The sequence below is a fragment of the Prunus mume genome, linkage group LG1, assembly GCF_029339155.1.
Source record: "Prunus mume cultivar Tortuosa linkage group LG1, ASM2933915v1, whole genome shotgun sequence".
Lineage (NCBI taxonomy): Eukaryota > Viridiplantae > Streptophyta > Magnoliopsida > Rosales > Rosaceae > Prunus > Prunus mume.
This window is the reverse complement of record NC_142698.1, coordinates 7,653,904-7,675,776: the sequence shown is the minus strand read 5'-3', so window position 1 is coordinate 7,675,776 and position 21,873 is coordinate 7,653,904. Positions and strand designations below refer to the sequence as shown.

Here is a 21,873-nt window from a genome sequence, read left to right as displayed (position 1 = left end):
CAAATATCTCTATATTTTTAATGGTTTTTCTCTCTTTTAAAAGGGAACCACACTTTTTTTCTCACCAAAAAAAAAAACCAACTCTTTTCAATTTTTATTATTTATTTTCTTCTTCCTTCTCCCTCTTCTGCAACATCTCTCTTTTACTTATTCTCCTTCCATCTAGTTTCTCTCTCCTTTCTCATGAGTCACGTCTTTCTAGGTCTCTACTCCACCCTTGCCTCTCTTTCTCTCTCCTCCGTCTCTCCTCTTTTCTTTGGCTTCCTCCATCGACGCTTCTCTCTCTCACTGTCGATCGGTTGCGGTAGCTGACGAATTTGGTATTCGAATACCGCCATCGGTATCATGGCTGATCGATTCGGTTGTTCAACCGCAACCGTGCGTTGAATTTTTATTCAATTGGTTTACTGCTGGGCATTTTTGGTCAGGTACTAACAACTTGTGGGTTTTGCAGTTCAACCACACAACCCTAGTTCTATTGTGGTGTGTAGGGTTTAGTAAGCTGTCTACGAATTTCATTCATGTCACACAAGTTAGTGAATTCATGTTAGGTAAATTCACCTCCATGATTAGTACAAAAAACTTTTATGAATTGGCCAGTTTCTTTTCCAACTTGAGCTTTAAATCTTTTAAATACAGCAATAGCCTCAAACTTTTCTCCCAAAAAATAAACCCATGTTTTTCTACTATAGTCATCAGTAAAGGTAATGAAGAACCTTTTGTTGCTATTCGATGTGGGACTAATTGGCCCACAAATGTCTGAATGGACTAGCTGTAGTGGTTGTGTTGCTCTCCATGTGCTATCTTTAGGAAATGAGTCACGATGCTTCTTGTCAATTATGCAATCCTCACAAACCTTTGACTGAATTTGTGGAAGTCCTTTCACTATTTTCTTTTGTTGCAAGGTTTTTAGCCCATTAAAGTTCAAATGCCCATGTTGATAGTGCCATAGCCATGTGGGATCTTGTACTATTGATTTGTGACATATCTTATTAGTATGAGTGTGCAAGGGAAACATCCAATTTCCTATCTTCTTGACCTGTGCAATAAGGCCTTTATATGGATGATGAATTTGACAAGAATCATTTTGAATGGTGATGGCAAAACCCTTCTCCTGTAACTAATCAAGACTAATCAAGTTACTTTTGAGTGCTGGAACATAAAACACGCCAGTAATAGTGCGCATGCTGTTATTCATCAAAACTTTAATATTACTCTTCCCCATGACACACATACTAGTATTGTTTCCAAGCTTCACATCCTCCCTAAAAGTCTCATCTAAATAAGAGAATAAGAGTTTGTTACCACTCATGTGATTACTGCAGTCAGAGTCTTAAGTACCATGTATCACCTGAGTTAATCTCCTTCTTTTCGATGTAGGCCATCAAAAGCATATCTTCTTCAATTTTAGCATAGTTCATCTTTGTTTCCTTCTCCTTGTCATGAAATTCATATAAGAAATGGCCAAGCTTGTTGCAATGATAGCATTCCAAACTTGCCTTGTCAAATGTTACTCATCTACCTCTTCCTCTTCCTCGAAATCCACCACATCCTCTGCCTCTCCTAGTAGATGTTTCTCCATCAACGGTACCTTTCAAGGCTAGCTCCTCTACAGCATGACTATTCATCCTCTGCTCATGTACCAGTAATGAACTTTGCAACTCATCAGTTGAAAGACTATCAATGTCATTTGATTCTTCAATGGAACACACCACATAATCAAATTTAGAAATCATTGAGCGAAGGATTTTCTCTATGACTGCAACATCTCCCATTTTCATGGAAAATAATCATTCACTGACTCTTCTCCCTTCATGCGAAGAGTCTCAACCTCTTTACGAAGAGCTTGAAGTTGTGCATGTTTGACCCTTGTCGTGCCTTGATACTTCTTTTTTCATGGAGTCCCAAATCTCTTTGGCAATGTCCTTCTCGAGGATGGTTTCCAGGATGGCACGATCTATTGCATGGAACGTGTAATTCTTTGCCTTCAAATCCTTCAGCTTTTGGTCTTCGAGAACCTTCTTCTGTGCATCAATCAAAACTATACTTTCTACTAGTTTAGTAATCCCATTCTCTATAAGACCCCAGTACTCTTTAGATCGTAGAAAGTTCTCCATCAGCATGCTCCAATGGTCATAGTGACCATCAAAGTGAGGGATTGTTGGGTGGACAAAACTATTGTTCTCTGACGCCATGTGATCTTGTTGCTGCAAGTGAGAAGACTGTGGCTTCCTTGATTATCAACCCCTTGATGGAGCTCTAATACCATATGTTGAATGTCAAAACTTCGAATACAGTAGTGTAGACAGCTTGTGAAAATTGATTTGTTATTGAATGAAATCAGAGGCCTAGTTTAAATAGGCAAACAAAAACAAATGAAGAGGAAAACAAGGAAAACAATATCCCACGTCTAACAATCCTAGACTTATGGGATTCTCTAAAAGAATAGATCAAATGCTAACTAAGTCCTTGACAAATAGGGATTATTAACAATACAAAACAAGGACTGAATATCTAACAAGGTATAGGGATTTGGGGGTTCGGGTTGGTTGTTGGTAGGGTTGGTGGGTGGGTTGCGAGTGGGGCTAAGGTTGGGGGGTGGTTATTGGGTCGTGGAAGAGAGAGAGATGGCTGCAAATTTATTTTTTAAATTGAAGTTTTAATCTCCTTTATCTATATTTTCTTTTATGGATTTTAATTTGAGTAATGCTACACTTGCCACATTATTATCCCATATTTCTATATCACATGATGTGGCATATCCATATCATATGTCACATCAATTAAATGAATGAAGTGTTTTAATAAATAAAATTAGAAAAACAGAAACTAGTATTTTACATTATGTGGTACACATCAGCTATCACATCATGTGGTATAAAATTGTGGTATAAAAAATGTGACAAGACTAGTATTATTCTTTTAATTTTTATGGTACCTTTTATTCAAAATCCACTTGATTTTATATAATTGGATGTATGGACTCCATATATTTGTCATGTCAGCACTTTAACAGAAAAATTGACCGAAGCTAATGGTAGGGACCAATTTGATATATAGAGAGTAACATTAAGGATCATTAATGTCACACACAAAAATTAAGAACGAAATATGATAATTTCACTAACCTCAAGCACTATTTGCTATAAAAAGTCAAAGAACAAAGAACAAAACTTGCATTCGTTTGAATTTTTTTATTTACACAATCAAACATCCAAGTTCACTCCCACTATTTTTTTCAAAACCTTAAAATTCAACCATACCTTTCATAGTAAATTTTAAAAAATTTATTTCAGCATAAACCTACCCCAAAATTCGACGGGCCACCTCTCCCATGGCTTCTCTCTCCTTTCTCCTTCCCCACCCACCATCCAATCTCTTGAATCTTGACGAGATCAACTAAAAAAAAGATAAAGCAAGAGGATAAATGTAAAATACGGAAAAAGAAATTTACATCTTTCCGTTGGAACAAAGATAAATAAAAAAATTTAAATAAAAGATCATATTTACGTTCTGTAAATGCAAATGGGATATAAATATGATTTTTACATCCTAAATTTACAACATTGCATTGGAGTTGTTCTCAGCAAACTCACAAGATAAACAGACGGAAGCAGTTGAACAACTTAGTCACCAACCCCTCAGAATTCATTTAAAATCCCTCGCTGTTGTAGTGCAGTGTGCTGTTGCTCTGTTTCTAACAATGTCGGCTACCTCGAGTTCCCTCATGTCTCTCGCTCCAGCTCAGTCTCTGAGTCAACCCAGAAGAGTAAAACTCGTTCAGTCTCCGACCTCTCTTTCAGTTTCTCTCCCAATTTCTCGTATGCTTTGCCTTAAATCAAATCACCAACGGAATCTCTTCGCATGTTGTTCCCTAAATGTACAAGACAGCGCCGGCCAAGACACACCCATTGAAAAGAGTATTGTTTTTCTCAGACATCCTTGTATTCGATTTGCTTGCTTCCTTTGTTCTCACAAAACAAATGTTTGATTCTGAAAATGTTGGTTTGGGACTTCACAGGATACCCAGCATTTCCTACAGTTATGGATATTAATCAGATACGTGAAATCTTGCCCCACCGGTTAGTGTTTAGCTCATTTACTTGTGGGTTTGTGATTGTTTTTTTCTTCTTAATTTTAATTTTAATTTTTCTGTTGTTGATGTGTTTAGTGATTACTTTTGGTTGTGGGATCGTGTTACAGGTTTCCATTTCTTTTAGTGGATAGAGTGATTGAGTACAATCCAGGGGTTTCAGTTGTTGCTATAAAGAATGTGACTATAAATGATAACTTTTTCCCTGGGCACTTCCCAGAGAGGCCTATTATGCCTGGAGTTCTCATGATTGAGGTACACTACTTATTCTCATACTGTCATAAGATTTTTATGCATTTTGGTAATAGACATTTGCAACCATTCTTTTGGGAGAAAAAAAAAAAAAAAAAAGCCCAATGTCACAAGTTATAACAACTCCCACATGGTGTTTGTCTCAAATTTGTAAATGCCTTTGCATTTCTAGCGGTTTTTCGTTTGCCGGTTGTGGATATCTATGTTAATTTCTTGAATTGGATTTCATTGGTGTACGTGTGTGGTGTCTGAACTTGGACATTGTAGTTAGCGGATGAGGACGTAGAATTATACAGGGAGAGTGAAATAGAGATGCGCACTTTTAAGGGCTCTGCGAATTTAGACTATTGATTGATATAGGAAGCTTAGCAAGGGTTTATGTGGGGCTTTCAATGCTTTAAAATACCAAGATGTAAGCTTTTTTAGAATCTAACATTCTCTCAGCATGGTTGTTTGTGAATTTGATGTAAGGAATGATGCTTTTTTGTCTAAGCTAGATTTTGCATCAACTAGCCATTGTCTTATAATTATAATATATTTGCGCTTAATATAAGCTCTGAAATTTACAATGCTGTATTGCCAATTGAAATTGTTTTTCAATTTAAAATGGTGCCAATCCAATAATGCAAACTTCAATGTTTTTCCAATGAGCAAATGTTTTATGTTCGTAAAAGGATTGATTTTGCATCAACTTAGATAAGAGATGAAACTTTCCTGAATGATTAATCGATGTGCTTTTGTGACTTCTGGCTGAATAAGAAATAATTAATTTGAAGGAGTTAGCAGGGCAGAAGGGAGCAGGGACAAATGTTTCTAGTTCAACCCATAGGATACACATCGGGACTGGTTTAAAAGAGAAGTTGACATTAATTCTCTTGCACAGGAGTGAATTTGCTAGTGCAAGTAGCTTTTTACCTTTAGAAAAAACACTGATCATTTAATGGTTCACTGTCCAGTGGCTTTAAATGGATGGAGAAAGCTTTTTAGGGAGGAGGGGTTGAGTTTGGTTATCCCATGAGGTTGTTACGCTTTATTAAGTGAGAGGTTCAAGGGCTTTGGTGTGGGAAGAGGGCAGAAATTCTATGGGGCTGTAGTATCTTGGCAGTTACCTGGGTAATTTTGATAGGAAGACATAGAACGATTTCTGAATTGTGCAACGATTTGGGTCTGGAAGAATTGTGGGAAAGAGTTAGATTTTGGTAATCTCTATGGGCATCTGTTTCATCTGAGTTTAGAGGTATAATACTCTTAGAGATAGGTTGGCAGCTGTAAGTTTGCAAGCCGAGAAAGTAGTGTTGTTTAGTATTTAGCTGTTTTGTTCGTATTCTGCTGTGGACTACTTGTCCACCTTCAGTCTGTATTTGTATTTTTTTTGCGGAGAATTTATTCTTAAAAAATGATAATGCAAGAGTTCTCATATACCAAACAATGTTTTAAAGTATATTATATTACATATATATTGTACATGAATAATAAACCAAGTTCAACAAATATATAAAGTTCCTGGTAGGTTGGGTTGGGGGAATATGGGTAATATGCTGAGAAAGGATTGAACAATCAGAGCAAAAAAAACAAAACAAAGTAGATTAAAGAAAAGAAGAAGAGAAAGAGAGAGCCACCAGCTCTTAAGGTATGCAGCTCAATGAAAATGTATCGAGAGGTCATTCATTGTGTCTAGGTATCTGTAAACCTATCCATAGATTCATTTGCCTTATTTTTGTGAAGTCCATAAATTGGTCATCGTTGTATGGTTGCATGCGTGGGTGGGTATATGTATTCAAAACTCTTTCGGAGGACAGCTAAATAAAGTGCAAATGGAGTTGTCTGCAGAAGAAGATTCATGTTATTGAACTCAATTTGTGTGGATGTTCAGCCATGCTAAGTTGGTTTAATTTTTCTTTCAGTGGAAGTTAAAGGGGTGGTCTTTTTTAAAACCAATGCAGAGGATTAATTGGAATTCTGTGAATTTTCACTCATGATTGATTCATTTTCCCCTTCCCTGTTCTTGTTTAATGAATGTAATGGATGGTCTTGAGCATATGAGCATGATGCTTATCATAAATGAGCAAGCATGTTTGAGAGAAAAAAATTCCATTTAAACTAGTGCTTTGTCATTGGGCCTTGGCTCATGTGGCAGAGGTTTGGGTTGGTCTTAAATCTGAAGTTTTTCATGCTCATATTTTAGCGTCCAGAAAAGTTACGAAATGATTTTTTGTGTGAAATTATTAGTAATAGTTGTCAGGTTAGAGGGCAATTCGTGATTGCTATAGACATTTCTGAAAGAAATTCAGAGTCTGTTTTCAAGGTAAAATAAATGTTGTGTTTATGGAATCATGGAGATTCTCCAGATATTTTGTCATGATGAAGCATTTGTGCCTTTGCTAGAGTAACTGAGCTAGTCTCCTCGATTTTGTTTCAAGAAATATTTAAGACCATTTGAATGATATAAAGGGCTGTTTGCAAGACCCATTGGCTCAATAGTTTAGACCAAATTAGAAATTCAGCTTCTCAAACCTCGTAGTTTTATTTCACTACTACAGCCTACATGTAACAATTTTCCAAAGAAAAAGCCCTTCAAACTTCACAGACAATTTCTGCTCTATGAAACTTTTCCATTGGAAAAGATGCGCTTGGATTCGTGAATAGATGGACTAGCAAATGGAATTTTAGTTTGGCTCCTTTAGGAAGGCAATGGGTCCAACCTCCCCATAATTTGATTGGCAATGGCCTATTTGCTGCATTCTATTCTGGGTACCATGGGATGGGACTAGGGCAGTGGGGTTTTGTGTTGTGTAGGATACATTTGACTTTAATCCCCTTTCCTATGATGAGGAGAAGATAAAGGCAAACTGGAACAGTATCACGAATATTTATGTTATCTATTTCCTATGGCATTGGTTATTTTGTATAGGACCTTTCTGTCTAGTCTGTCTGTTCCAAAACAATTGAGGAACAGTAATACCAATAAGTTATCTCTCCTGTGGCATTGGTCATTTCAAGCAGTTTTAAACTTCAAATGGTGCATGCTGATCAAATCAATCAACCTTCGGTGTTTAACTGAGTTTGCTACATGTTCCTTTCTGTAGTTTGGTAAAATGTCTTCTGAACATCCAGCCATTATGATTTCCTTTTAAGGTTTTAACATAATTTTCTCAAGATGCATTTGACTTTAATCCCCTTTCCTATGATGAGGAGAAGATAAAGGCAAACTGGAACAGTATCACGAATATTTATGTTATCTATTTCCTATGGCATTGGTTATTTTGTATAGGATCTTTCTGTCTAGTCTGTCTGTTCCAAAACAATTGTGGAACAGTAACACCAATAAGTTATCTCTCCCGTGGCATTGGTCATTTCAAGCAGTTTTAAACTTCAAATGGTGCATGCTGATCAAATCAATCAACCTTTGGTGTTTAACTGAGTTTGCTACATGTTCCTTTCTGTAGTTTGGCAAAATGTCTTCTGAACATCCAGCCATTATGATTTCCTTTTAAGGTTTTAACATAATTTTCTCAAGATAATAATAGTAGTATTGCCATAATTCTTTTCCCTTTGTTATTTTGTTTTTGTTTTCCGGGTTAAGCCACCTCCTTTTGTTTTCTAAAAGATGCAATTTGCACTTCAGCTCCAAACTTCCAGTAAAATTATGATAATCCATAGAGAAAGCGAGAAAGATACAAAAGATAGTAATAAAAAGAAATAGGCATGCACAGTGCAATGGATAGAGAAGTTTTGTGTTTCGGTGTTACGGATTAGTTCCATTAGATGGTGTCTGGGTAACCCATAATGCAGAGGAAGACTATACACAATGAACATAAAACAATAGTAAGTTAGTAACTACAGTGCTGAACTTCACAATGATAACTACGTTGCTGAATCAGGAAAATTGAAATTAATTGAAGGACCACTCTGATTCCAGCTGATTCAAGACACATTTTCAAGTGATCGTTTGGCTGTTGAAAACAGAAGAATCTTCTTCTTTTTGAAATGTTACTGAATTTCAATTCAGTTCAGGTCTCCATGATTGGTGTATCATGTTGATGGTTTCATTTCATCCATCTTCTAGAGCTGATATTTCTTTATACAATGTTCAAAGTTGATTAAATTTTCTTCGGTGAATTGGTTAATGTTTTGAATTTTTTACGTTAATTAACAATCCTCTTTTAGTGTCCTGCACTCCTCCTGTGAGTGCAACAAAATTGTAAAATATTTATTTTGGAGTGCAGATGGCTAAAAGAGGAGTGCACAAATTGCTACCCATTTTTTAACCTCTTCAATCTCTTTGTTTCTTTCCTTATCAATTCTCTTTCTTATGTGGGGCAAAGACAGAATAGAAGAGATTTTTCAAAACCTCAAGGCAAATAATCATCTATGCCCTCTTTTGCCCCAAATTTATATTCAATGTGGTGCATGCACTTTGCTAAGTGCTGACAAAAGTGGTTTCTGGGCTCAGGCAATGGCTCAAGTGGGTGGCTTGGTGATGCTGCAACCCGAAGTGGGAGGCTCTCGTGACAGTTTCTTCTTTGCAGGAATTGATAAAGTGAGGTTTAGAAAGCCTGTGATTGCAGGAGACACTTTGGTAATGAGAATGACACTAGTTAAGTTCCAAAAACGATTTGGAATAGCAAAGATGGAGGGTAAGGCATACGTCGGATGTGACTTGGTCTGCGAAGGCGAGTTCTTGATGGCGAGTGGGAGTGTTTGATGTGCTGAGTACGTCTTAAGATCCATTAATATGCATTTTTTTCTCCTTTTTCTCCTTTTGTTTCTTATGTATTCTATCTTTCTTTTTTGTTTGTTAAAAGCCCTTTACTACCTTGATGTTGAGCATTTGCTTGTCAGTTTGGACTTTCTGCGTCGATAAAGATATTATGCTTGATAGTTTTGCTGAACCCATCTGATCTTGGACTTCCTTGGACATCTTGCTTTTTGGAAACCCCTTTTTCTGTTCCTTTCCTCTAAGAAAATAAGCAGGTGTTAATCAAAAGGCAGAATCACAAGGGGAAGGTCTAAACCTATCCCTGAATTAAGTGCATTTCAACATGCTCTTGCAACAGTAAAACTTAACTTTAATTCTAACAAGTTGGGCTTCTTTCTTACTGTTTGCTTAGATTTCCAGGACATTTTGAATTAAGGATGGTAAGATTGGAGTCTGAGTATACAAAGAGAATACCGATTCTAAGTAGAAGCTTCAGGGAGAAGAAATCTAGGAAGAGATAAAAAGAGTTCTTAGCTTTGATTTCCTAAAAAATCAATTGTGCAAGTTGAGATAGGAAGTCAATATTGTACACTTCTGACAATAAATGCCTTAAAGCTTCAGTGCATTGTGCGACCCTCCTGCCTCTAAAGCTCCCATCACACAGCTTTTCAAAACAACTTTTTCCAAAAGTTGCATGCTTGAGTCTTTGCAAGCAACAACTTTTTTGAATACCAAAATTTAATTCCCATTACAAATCTGCTGCAAACCTTTTATTAACATTTATCAATCTCATAAGCCCATTTAAGATTCAATATCACTAAGACATCACCACTTTCCATTTTCTCTAAGATCGAGAAGCTGCCATCTAGGCTCATTCATCTGAATTTACCCTAATTAGAGTACTGGGTTTTAGGGTTTTAGGGTTTTCTGGTTGAGTATGCAGATATAGCTTCCTTGCCTGGGAGCTCCAATTGATGCAAGGGGACCCCTTTTCAAGCTCCCAATGATGTGGTTGATGAGTGCAGGTGCCTTTATCCTCCACATAATATCAAAGTGGACTCATTGGTATTAGGGTTTGTGTGTCCTTTATGCAGTCATCATAACTTAGCCCTCCATTTCCATCTCTTTTTCTAAGTTGTTAGGAAACATCAATTATTACTTGTGAATATAATGGAATATCTTGTTCCACAACCACGTTTTGAGCTTTTGTGGATTTGTGGGCACACCTAAGCACGGGGGTTTTGGGGCTCACGGTTCTCTCTCTCTCTCAGGTGTTGAGAACTATTTTCTCATTCTGTGAAGACATGATGTGTTTTGGTAATTCACTGTAAATGCTTTTGGAAAGCATCCCCTTTCTTTTTTTTCTTCTTTTTTTCTTCTTCTCTTTTGAAGATTCTCTTGAAAAGCAACTGATAACACACAATCAAAACCATAAGCACCATCAAAGACAATTGCCTAACTACACCTACAACAAAAAAAAGTAGTTTTCTCCATCAAAGTCCACCCTTTCCCCATAGATTGAGCCTCAAACTTTCCCTTTAAAAAGCAAGATATTACTTTAATACAAAGATTAAAAACAGTAATTGATGTTCTTATAGTAAAACCAGAGAACGCTTGTAACAATTGGTAGCACTGAAATGCATTGTTTGAGGGAGAACTTTTGGCCCAGACAAAAATGGCACTGAGCTAAAGTTCCTTCTAGATTTAAATGGCACCACAAATTTTGCTCAGATGATTTTCTTCCCAAGAGTACGGCCACCTTGTATAGCGTGTACACATATTATAATATATGTGAACGACGTAGTTGATAAAATAATATTAATAAATATCCATTTATATTATAACTCGTAACTGTACTAAATACTATTGTACTACACTATAATTACTCCAATAAGAAAGGATAACTCAAGAGAAACGTGGGGCCAATACAAATTGGATTAATATAGACATCCAGATTAGTAATGAGAACTGACGATGATGGTATAAAATCAAATCACGACAAAATAATGAATAAAAAAAGGTGGAAAGGGATTATCACTTGTATATTAAACTATAATAAAATATGTTAGAAGGTTCATCTGACAATACAACACACTTTTCCATCAAGGACAATTTTGTTCACCATTTTCAACTAGAGTGTGGAATTAAAGTTTCCACACGATGAGTAAATACTAATCATGGTTAGATATTTTTTTTTAAGTAAACCACAAAACTATAGTTCCCTAGGCAGCCAATGTGCACCAAAATAAAAAGTCCGGCCGTCATAGGGCTTGATATGGGTGTAATCAGCTTGATATAATATTGGGTGTAATCGGATTGATATAGCTCGAATTTGGATTGAGTTTGGGCTTGTATAGGCCTGTAAATCATTGAGATCCTATACCCTAGATTCTTAAAAATGAACTTATCGTTTATAATAACACCACGTGACTATGTTACCTTTATACTCAAATGATAACACCACGTAACAGTGTTACCTTTATAGTCAAAAAATTTCCTACGAATGGGCTTGCATATACGGACACACCAACACATGCTAATCCACTAATCAATTATCTGAACAAAGATTAGTGTACAACGATGTATGATTTTTATTGCACACTGTTTAAGGCTCTACTAATCCTTTAAAGCAATGATCGTAGTTGCCCAATTTTCAAGTCTCCAAAGGATCATCCTTATAAAAAAAATTAAAAAAATCTTGACCAAAATTGTGATCATAAATGAACATACATATATAGCGCTTGTAATAGACATTGAAATATCATCATGATAATCATATCGTTAAGTGGTTATACATTTGACTAATTTGTGCAAAAATAATCTTTGAATGAATAGATAAACAATTACCCAATTCAGATCATTTAACTATAATATATAGGGAGTATTTTTTATCACCGCCCTTCTCAATACTTGATTGATATGTGTCCATAATATAACTATAGTTACATAAATCAAAGTAAAAAGTTAAGCATTATTATGCCTATAGACACGTGTGAAGTATTGAGAAAGGTGGTGAACATACATCTTGAGTTAAAGTGGTGAGCAAAAATATCTCCAATATATCGCGGTTCTCATTTTCTAGATCTCTTTGTGTCTTTTGAGGAGAACCATCCATGCGAAAATATCATCAAAGTCATAAATCATCTAACCATTTTATTATCATTACAAATTTTTCATTATTTATTGAAAATAATTTGTTCATGGTTAGATGATCAAATGATAGTGGACTTGGTTGATTTCTTATCAATTGATCTTGAAATAGAGACCTAACCAATAGAGGGTTTGGATGGATTCATTTTTACTGTCTTGAATACAAATATTTTAATTATTAACGATATTATTCTGTGTTTTGATCGACGGGAAGGAATTTAAACTTGTGATCTCTTTCAACATTTAAAAAGAAAAATTATATTTAAATTCCTATTATTAAGGAGCAATGTTATTGAAAACAAACATAGAAGTTCCTTAACAAATATATATATATATATATATATGAAAAATGCCAGAAATTGATGAAAGGGAAAGAAAATTGAAGGTGGTTGGCCCACTGATGTACATTGTCCACCCACCAGTGTACATTTTAATTTGTCTAGGTTCAGCTCGCAATCGATGATGTCTGTCTTGTTCAGTGTTCTTACGCACTCCATCTTCTAATAATGCAACGACAACCAAAAAAAAAGAAAAGAAATTATTATTCCACTAAAGTATAGCAGAACGCACAGCATTAGAAATTACGAGAACTCACAGGAAAAAACAGAAAAATGGTCTCACCTCTTGTTGCTTTTGTCATCAAAATACAATTATCTCAAATCAAGTCGTGAAAAAGAATGATCTGGAAAAACTTCGAGGTCATTTCAAGAAATAGAGGTTGAAGTAAAAAAATTAGAAGTGATTATGAGCAGGTAGCCTTTTTAAATAAATTAAATTAAATGTTACACGTGGCAGCATTGGGACCGTCTACCTGACCATCGGCGGACCCATATAAGGTCGAAATGGGCCAGGCCCCTTCTTTTTTTTTTTCTTTTTGACATTTTTTGTTTTCTAGAATACAATCCTATTACTAGGGAGAATAGTCAAGACACGTATACAATAGATGTGTTGAATAATTGAGAAATCTTACCTCGTTCTTATTCTTTTCCCCCTCCTCTCCTACTATAATCTCACTACAGTTTTCTACAGTGTGATATTTTCTTTCAAATAGTCTCTAATTTCTACAGTGTGATATTTTCTTTCAAATAGTCTCTAAAGTGTCTCTTCTAACATAAATTCATGGCTGTACAACTGCACCTGATATTGGCGGGATGCATCACACAATCGAGATGCCATGTCACATTGTTGTTAACCGAAGATAAATTTGAAATTGAGAAAGACAAATACCACTATATAGCAAGAGGAAGCAATTATCAAACCGCATCAGTTGGTAATAAAGTGTGTGCTTGTCACTACTGCTTATCCGATTGTTCTAATTTCCTAAACAGTATAAGCTGGAAAACCAAACATTGAACAGTAATGATGGATCTTATTTTTCCATGCCCCATCAAGCTGTGATTAGAATCCGAGACGCAGACGTTGGGTCTGTGACTGTTGCAGGGTTATAAAACACACCTGTTAGTACAAAAAAAATATACCTGGAATACTTATTGAAGGAAAGAAAGACGTACACGTACTACCAATTAGGTTTCATTTCATGCTATCTGAGACTGATTTAATTACAAATTGAAGGAAGACCTGACAGGTTAGATACCCAAAGAGAATCAATAAATTATTAAATCCTAAATTTAGAAAAGTACAGAGAGAAAAAGCAAAGCTAAAGTAGGAGACAAAAAACAGGAGAGAGAAAGAGAGAGAGCATTAAGTTATGCTAACGTGGAGATTTGTTGTACTCAATGGTCTCAATCAACGGTCCAGATTCAATCTCAGCCTTCCCCCATCTCATTTATCTTCCTTCCCCACCTTCCATTCTCACTCCCCCAATCTCTCTCTTCTCTTTCTCTCTCTCTCTCTCTCTGAAAACTGCAGAAGCCATCAGAACTAGTTTAGAACGAATTAAAAAAGATGTTGTTAGGGAAGCGTCCCCGCCCTCCGATGAGGAGGACAACAAGCATGACTGGGATCACCGTTGATCTGAACAACGTGGAAGGCGAGGAACCGACGGATGTGCATGCAGCAGCAGCAGCAGCAGCGATGGTGGTGGGCCCACAACCAGGGCCTGCTGCTGCTGTTAATAATAATAATAATATTGAGAGCATGGACATGAAGAAGAACAACTTTGGGTACCATGAACAGCACCGTTTCCTGGCCATGTTGTCTCCCAGAAACAACCACCGAACAAACTCGGCTGCTCATGACGTCGTTGAGACCGCTCACTTTCTCCGCACGTGCGGCCTCTGCAAACGCCACTTGGCTTCAGGCCGTGACATCTACATGTATAGGTAATTAATTAATTTACCCCTTGTTGGAATTATCTATGCTTTTATCTTATTATTTCTCTTGCTGTTTTTCTTTTGTTTAATTTATGGATTTTTTTTCTTCCTTTTTATTTTCGGATTTCAAAGGTGTACTGTTAGATTTGGATGTACATGCAGGCAACTGATACCAAATTCATCTAGATACCACTACTAAATTAATCATATGTATAAAGTTTGATATGTTGTTAGTAACTTTATGACACAACTCCTGCATAAATATCTTAGATATGAGACAGAAAGTGCGGAAAAATGAGATAGGATTAGGATAGGTTAAGAATTCAATCGTAATTAAGAGTTCAATCATTCATAATGTAAGGAAAAAATAAGTTTAGAATTAATGATGTCTTTATTTTATTTATTTTCTAGTAATTGAATTATTTGTACAGGGGAGACACCGCATTTTGTAGCCTAGAATGCAGAGAGCAACAGATGAAGCAAGATGAGAGAGTAGAGAAGTGTAAGGCCGCGTCCTCAAAGAAGGACGACCGCCACGCCTCGCGATCCACCTCGACCAACTCCAAGGCTTCCGGTAAGAGCCAGACGGTGGCTGCCGCCTAATTAAACAACAAATGATGAAGCCAGAATGTTGGCAGATTATCAAACGTCAGTTACACAATATTGCACTGCTGGTGCAACCCCCTTTTTCCTCAATTCCCCATTGACGTTATTTACATAATAGTACAACAGGGTGTGTTGCTAGCTACGATCGCTAGCTGATGAATGTATGATTATGTAAAGTTAATTGTAAAAGGTCGGTGGAGTGCATTTGTTTTATGGATTCAAATGGACATTATTGGCCAGAGTTTTCTTATATATATATGTGGTTCTAACCTTCGAACCTTAGCTTCTTAGATTACATTTTGCTTTATAAGACCAAAATGAAGTGTCGATGCTAAACATTATCAGAAGCGCTCTTAATTGTCGGAATTTCTTTTTATAAGCACTCTCAAGCATATCCTAGAGTTTCAATCAGTAGCTGAGCACTCGGAGCACTGTCTTTTGGATTGTTGCTTGGAAGATTTAGTTTCCATGAACTTGGATTTTACATCTAGTAGAAATTATTTGTCGGTTGTTTCAGTCATCGGTGTTTCTCTGTAATGAATTCCCTTTTCTAAATTCAATTCTTTGTGACCACATCATAATTCTAAACTTCTAAATCCCAAACCCTCCTCTGTCCCACCTCAATTATTACCTAAATGCTGCCTAGCGCAGAACTTTTTGTCTTCCAGCCCAGAAAGTGCCGTTCATGAAAATGAAATTTCAATGGGCCTCTATATTTTTAGACCTTTCTAGGCTTCTGCATTCACATTCATCCACACACGTATATACTATACATATATGATATATACATATGTATAATAATTCTCTAAAATGGACCGTCAAATATTGTGACATTCACGGATGTCTTTCTTCGAATTTATTGTCCACTAATCAGAATCGTTCATTTCTTTGCAGAAATAAAAATAAATCAAATCAAATAAAAAGAACTTTAATCATTTTATTATTATCGTCGTCGTCGTCTTGTGTATATTTAGTTTTCGGATGGCCAAGAAAAGGTTGTCCATACTTGAAATTTCCAAAATTTACAAATTTCCACACTTGACTACACCACGTATGTACATTGAATTTGAAAATATGTATTTGGTTAAAGCTAAATCAAGTATGCCAAAACACAAAAAGGAAAAAGTCCTCTAGGGTTGGCACTACTTTTTCTTTGGATTGTGCCAGAGGCCTCAATCCATATTAACCTATTGGTATTTGGTACTTGCGAAATCTAGCGACAGGTCTTGTATTTTCCCCAAAAACCAAAACAAAAACAAACAGACTACGAGTGGCGGTCATCTTGGTGTTTTACAAAGTCTCACTTTCATAATTTTATTCTTTCGTTTTCTTTTTAAACCCTAAAAAATAAAAATAAAATATTAGCATTACACTATAATTTCGTGAATAAGAAAGAATTGGGGGAATCTGTGGCAGCGTCAGCTTAGAATGGACGTCTCCTAAATAAAATTGAAAGAGATTCATTTGGAGTTTTGTGTTGATTGACATGGGTTGGTATGTTGCTGTGGGACCCTGGACATTCACATAAAGCTCCCATCCTTTTTGTCACACTGGGACCACCCACTTGGAACTCAATGCTGATCTACCTCAGCCTCGATTATAATTTATAACTGGTAATTTCTAAAGTTATGATTGGATGTGGTTAAGGTGGTGAATCTTGATATTTTATTAGGAAATTCATTTGGGAGAATCATATGCATATTCCTAGTAAATCTAACCTAATGAAGAGGATTTAACCTGGGGTTTAATCTAATCAGGGTTCATGTATACATTTTATACACAAGATGCATAAATTAATATGATTTCAATGGGTTTCAGGTTGGATATTGTAAGCATATGTGGTGCAAATGAAATATTTCTTTATTTCTTCTTCTTGTAATAGGTTTGTGGTTAACTGTCTAAATTGAATCTAATTTTATAATTACGCAATTTTTACATGTTGGATTGGATCTCTAAATTCAAAAAGTAAAATAATTGGATTTATGGACTTCTTCGTGAAAATCCAATCTAATTTAAAGTAACAATCTCCGATCAAAATAATCATAATTTGACCAAATAAGAAACTATTCTTTTTCCCCAAAAGTCTCAAAAAATTTCTTGTTAGGGTTTTTAGCTTATTCTAATCTTAACCCTGGAAAATTTCTCAAACTTTGATGACTCTTGTACAATGAAAAAGCACTTATTGCACCCAGAAAAGGAGAAAGAAAAAAAAGGCAAACACTTTACCAACCAAATCATGTGGAACCAACCCTTTTTCTCTCTTCTTCGTCTCTCTTTCTGTGCAACCCCTCTTTGGTTCAAGGGGTTTCCCTTAGAACTAACCTCTTCGGCTAATAAATCGGGCATCTCTCTCTCCCGTCATGTTGTAGAGAACGTTTCCTCAATTTTATGCTGGGTTTTGTTTCTTCCTAGTTTTGTACTGAATTTTGTTTCTTTCAAGTATTTTTGGACTGACTTTTAAGGTTCCTTTGTGTTGTGGAGGTGGAGTTGTTAGATTTGGGTAGATCTTTCATTACTAGGTGTTGTGGGATCATGTGGGATGTTGGAGGTATTGTAGCTTTCTCTGGTCGGGTGGATGTCAGCGGTTAGACCTTTTCACTTTTGGTGCTTATGATTCCCTGTTAATGCAGAATATTTAGGGTGTGTTCTTATTGTAAATCTCCTGGATTTACCCATATATTAATGAAATTCTGCTTGTTCTTAAAAAAATATTATAAAGAGAACTTGTATTGAAGAAAAATAGCAGAGTGCCCATACTTTTCCTTCGAATTTGACCATAAGACAAGAAGAAATCTAAACTATATATTGATATCACAATGGAAGACAACATAATGTAGGACTAATAATACTCAATTATAGGGTCTACTGCTCCATCTTTGAGAACCTACAAAGTGCTTTCATCATCACCATTATTCTTTTATATAACCTTTTACATCACCATTATTTTAAAACAAATCTTGCACCCAAAAACAAAGGAGAGTACATCATAGACTCCTTTCAAAATCAATTTATTATGCTCCTCCATGGACTCATTCAATTTCTCTGGAACTTCCAACTGTCCAATACTTAATCAACTGCAGAACAATGATTTTTTTAGTGTCTCAATTCTCTCTTATAGGTGATTGTAGACTCTAGGGAAGTACAAACAATTTAGGCCCATTTTTCTTTCGGCTTGTTTTAAAATACAAACCAAATCTTCAACATCAGAGCTCGGAAGATATGCTGTGATTTTTGTATAGGAGTCAATGGCCCTCCAATTAGCTCATGCTTGCCCTAATAATGCAAGTTATAAAATGCTTATTCAACTTCAAAGCGTAGATTTTAAGTATATAATGTGTAGTAAATGAGTATTTTTTAAAAAGATTAGGCAAATGGGAATTGGAAGGAGGTCATTGTTTTCGTTGTTTTCAAGACTAAATATAATAAGCCAGTGCTGGGGGTTTAGGTGTCAACCGATTCCCATGCTTCCTGCTGAGGATTGGAAAGCCTTTCAACTAGTGAATTTTTAAACTTCATTTGCTTCTTCTTCTTCTTTTCTTGTTTTTTAACATCACGCCCTCTTGGATTTTATGAGTAACTTTGTTTTTAAGATCCTCTTGTTTGTATATTATATACAGACGCACCAAAATCAATTTTATTTTTGCAGACAACTAGTTCAAGTGGGTACTAGTGACATCCTAAAGATTGTGACACCTGTTTATGCAAATATCTCGAGGAAGAATATTCGCTTGAAGATTCTTCGACTTTTGAACGTCCTTCTCTCTCTTCCCCGATTCCTTAAAATCAAACAAGAGTAAAAGATCATACCCAAGAGGTGTTGGCCAAAGACCATCTAATGCCTAAGTTACTTCGATTGAATCTTTGAGAAACAATACCTAAAAAAAAAGTATGGAATTTTCTCTATAAGGAGAACCGGGTGGCCGGAGTCGTGACAGAAAAATATGGAGAGAGGGGACACGGCAAGAGAGAGAGAGAGAGAGAGAGAGAGAGTGAGTAGGGTTTTCGAGTTGAGTTTCATATTACTTTGTGTGTTGAATGTAGGCATGTATTTATAAGGCTCTAGGCATCTCAATTGGCTCATGCTTGCCCAATAATGCAAATAATAAAATGCTTATTCAACTTAAAGCGTAAATTTTAAGTATATAATGTGTAGTAAATTAGTATTTTTTTAAAATTAGGCAAATGGGAATTGGAAGGGGGTCATTGTTTTTGTTGCTTTCAAGACTAAATAAAATAAGCCAGTGCTGGGGTTTAGGTGTCAAGCCATTCCCATGCTTCCTGCGAAAGCCTTTCCACTAGTGAATTTTTAAACGTCATTTGCTTCTTCTTCTTTTTCTTGTTTTTTTTTTTTTTTTAACATGACGCTCTCTTGGATTTTATGAGTAACTTTGTTTGTAAGATCCTCCCAACAATTTTGTTTGTATATTATGTATATACGCACCAAAATCAATTTTATTTTTTGTAGACAACTAGTTCAAGTGGGTACTGGTGACGCCCTAAAGATTGTGACACCAGACATGACTCCAAGCTAAGAACATCTACCTCCAATGGTGTGACAAAAGCCACACTGCTACTAAATTTAAATGTTCTTTGATGCATATAAGAGTAAGCGCAACGGTAAAAAAATGTGAGCATGCGAAGAATTGTCTTACATTGTAAAGTTAAGAAATTATGTAAGGGTTTGATGCAGTACGTGACAGTATGAATGATGAAGAATACAAAAGAAAACAATAAACATTCAATCCTTGTTGATTCTATAGATGAGAATAACTAAGAACAAAGGGGTTCTATGCCTTGTTGATTCCAGCGGAATACAAAGTTGATAGGAAAATAGAGAGAATTCTCTACGTCTAATATTCAACGTCAAAAACTATCTTACAATTAGCTATAAGATGACTTTTATACTTAGGGAAAACAAACCAAACTCCAAACCCGAGCTGAAATAGGAAAACAAACTTAGTTCCTAAACCAAACTCCAAATTTTAATTGAAATAGGAAATTTTTTTTTTGCCTAAAACAGATTCCTATAACATTAATTATGCATCTTACGCCTGTCAAACTGAAACAAAAAATTATGAGCAATACGTGCTGCATCAGGGCTTATATGAGCTGGACTACTCTACTCATTGTCAATTAATTTTAGAGTAAAACTTGCAACAAAATTATGAGCAATACATTCCTATAACATTAATTATGCATCTTTTTTTCGAGTTATAGATATTTCAGAACGTATTCATACACATATCGTTTAAATATCAACAATATCGACGATAATATCTAAAAATATTGATGTCGATAATTTTACTCACACTTCAACAATATTTTGTCAAAATATCGCTATAATATCAAAATTATCGAAATTATCGATGTAATGAAAAAATGAAGAAAAAAAAAACCACAAAGCACACACGCAAAGGGAATTCAAACCCCTGCCATTTCACTCCTCCAACGTCTTAACCACCATGTTGCTTATGTTTTTATGATAATATGCTAAAATATGTATACTTTTCTTGTTTTGTTTTGAACTATTTTTGCAAAAATCAAATTTTCACAAGAGAATATGAGTCTTTGACCTTTCCCTTTTGGGATAGAAACGAGCAGCTCATAGAAAGAATTCGAGACCCAATCTTCAAATGATTTTGCTTATGGACGACGTCAACCAATCTCGGATTCATATGGATGGCATGTTAACAATTACATGCAAAACTGTTTTGGGGATTTATTATTTGATGACTACTCTTCATAATATACTTCCTCTACACATAGAGATGATGAAGATAGTGAAAAATTTGAACCTCATAAGAATTCTATGTGGTATTAAATCTCTCATGTATCTTACGATGCAATGTATAAAGTGAATATTATAATAAATCATTATATATAAATGATTATATGTGTTTAATCTTCTTTCATTAATTACTTCATATTTTCTACTCACAATGTTTGTCAGCTCGCTGTATAATAAATTTAAATCAGTTAAATCCATCATGCGATGCATTTCCTTCCCATCATGCAATGCATTTCCTATCCTAAGAGCCTCCCTAGGCGCGAATAAAATGTTTTTGGGCTTTTTTTTGGCCTTTTGGGCCCGCCCACCTCCTTAAGTGATGAGGACTTGTTTATGAACTCATTTTGGCATGCCTAGTTCATATTTGATATCAATAGTAAGAATATAATTTGTGTAGAAATTAGGCATAAGAGAAGCAGCGTTACTAATCTTAGTTGGTGTCATCATACCAGCGATATTAGGATAGGGAAAAATTAAACTTCGTACCTAAATAAATGCTCATAACGACTTAAGTTACAAGTCCCTCTCTCTGTACATAATAACTTTGGTCTTCTTCCATCTATTTATATTTTAGTGAATGAATTATCTTCGGCTTTGGTGGTTAATTGAATTCAATTGTTCATTCCAGTCAATTGGGGCTTGACGGGTCTTGATGCACATATTGGGCATAAATTTTAAGGTCCAATATTTATTTGGGCTAATATTAGACCTTCCCCACCAAATAACACCCTGGCCAGTTGGTCTTTGATGTCTTCCACTTGAGTTATACAGGGCATATTGGTTTGAGTTTCTTTACATTTGTTTTATTCACAGATATCAAATAGATAGTACATGTGGAGTATACATCAAAGAGTACTGTGGTCCTGAGACATGTTGGCCTACCGTGAACTTCCCTCTCATTAACTTTATCCAACTAGTTACGCTTAAATTTTTCTTCGGAAAATAGTTTCAAATAGCATTATCATTATAACAAAGTTCTCAAATAGCATTGTTCATGTAACAAATCCAAAAT

At 35.6% G+C, this 21,873-nt stretch overlaps 2 protein-coding genes across 2 annotated transcripts; both read left to right on the top strand.

Annotated features, from left to right (window-relative positions):
- The first annotated feature begins 3,567 nt into the window (after window positions 1–3,567).
- Window positions 3,568–9,237, top strand: LOC148920897 (uncharacterized). Its single transcript, XM_089041403.1, has 4 exons — window positions 3,568–3,920; window positions 4,022–4,082; window positions 4,204–4,348; window positions 8,799–9,237. The coding sequence occupies exons 1-4, from the start codon at window positions 3,704–3,706 to the stop codon at window positions 9,048–9,050; spliced, it is 675 nt and encodes a 224-aa protein (XP_088897529.1). The 5' UTR covers window positions 3,568–3,703; the 3' UTR covers window positions 9,051–9,237.
- A 4,765-nt stretch (window positions 9,238–14,002) lies between these two features.
- LOC103332683 (FCS-Like Zinc finger 5) lies at window positions 14,003–15,363 on the top strand. The gene is made up of 2 exons (XM_016795606.2): window positions 14,003–14,476; window positions 14,899–15,363. Exons 1-2 carry the CDS (start codon window positions 14,100–14,102, stop codon window positions 15,068–15,070), a joined length of 549 nt encoding a protein of 182 aa, XP_016651092.2. The 5' UTR covers window positions 14,003–14,099; the 3' UTR covers window positions 15,071–15,363.
- The last annotated feature ends 6,510 nt before the right edge of the window (window positions 15,364–21,873 follow it).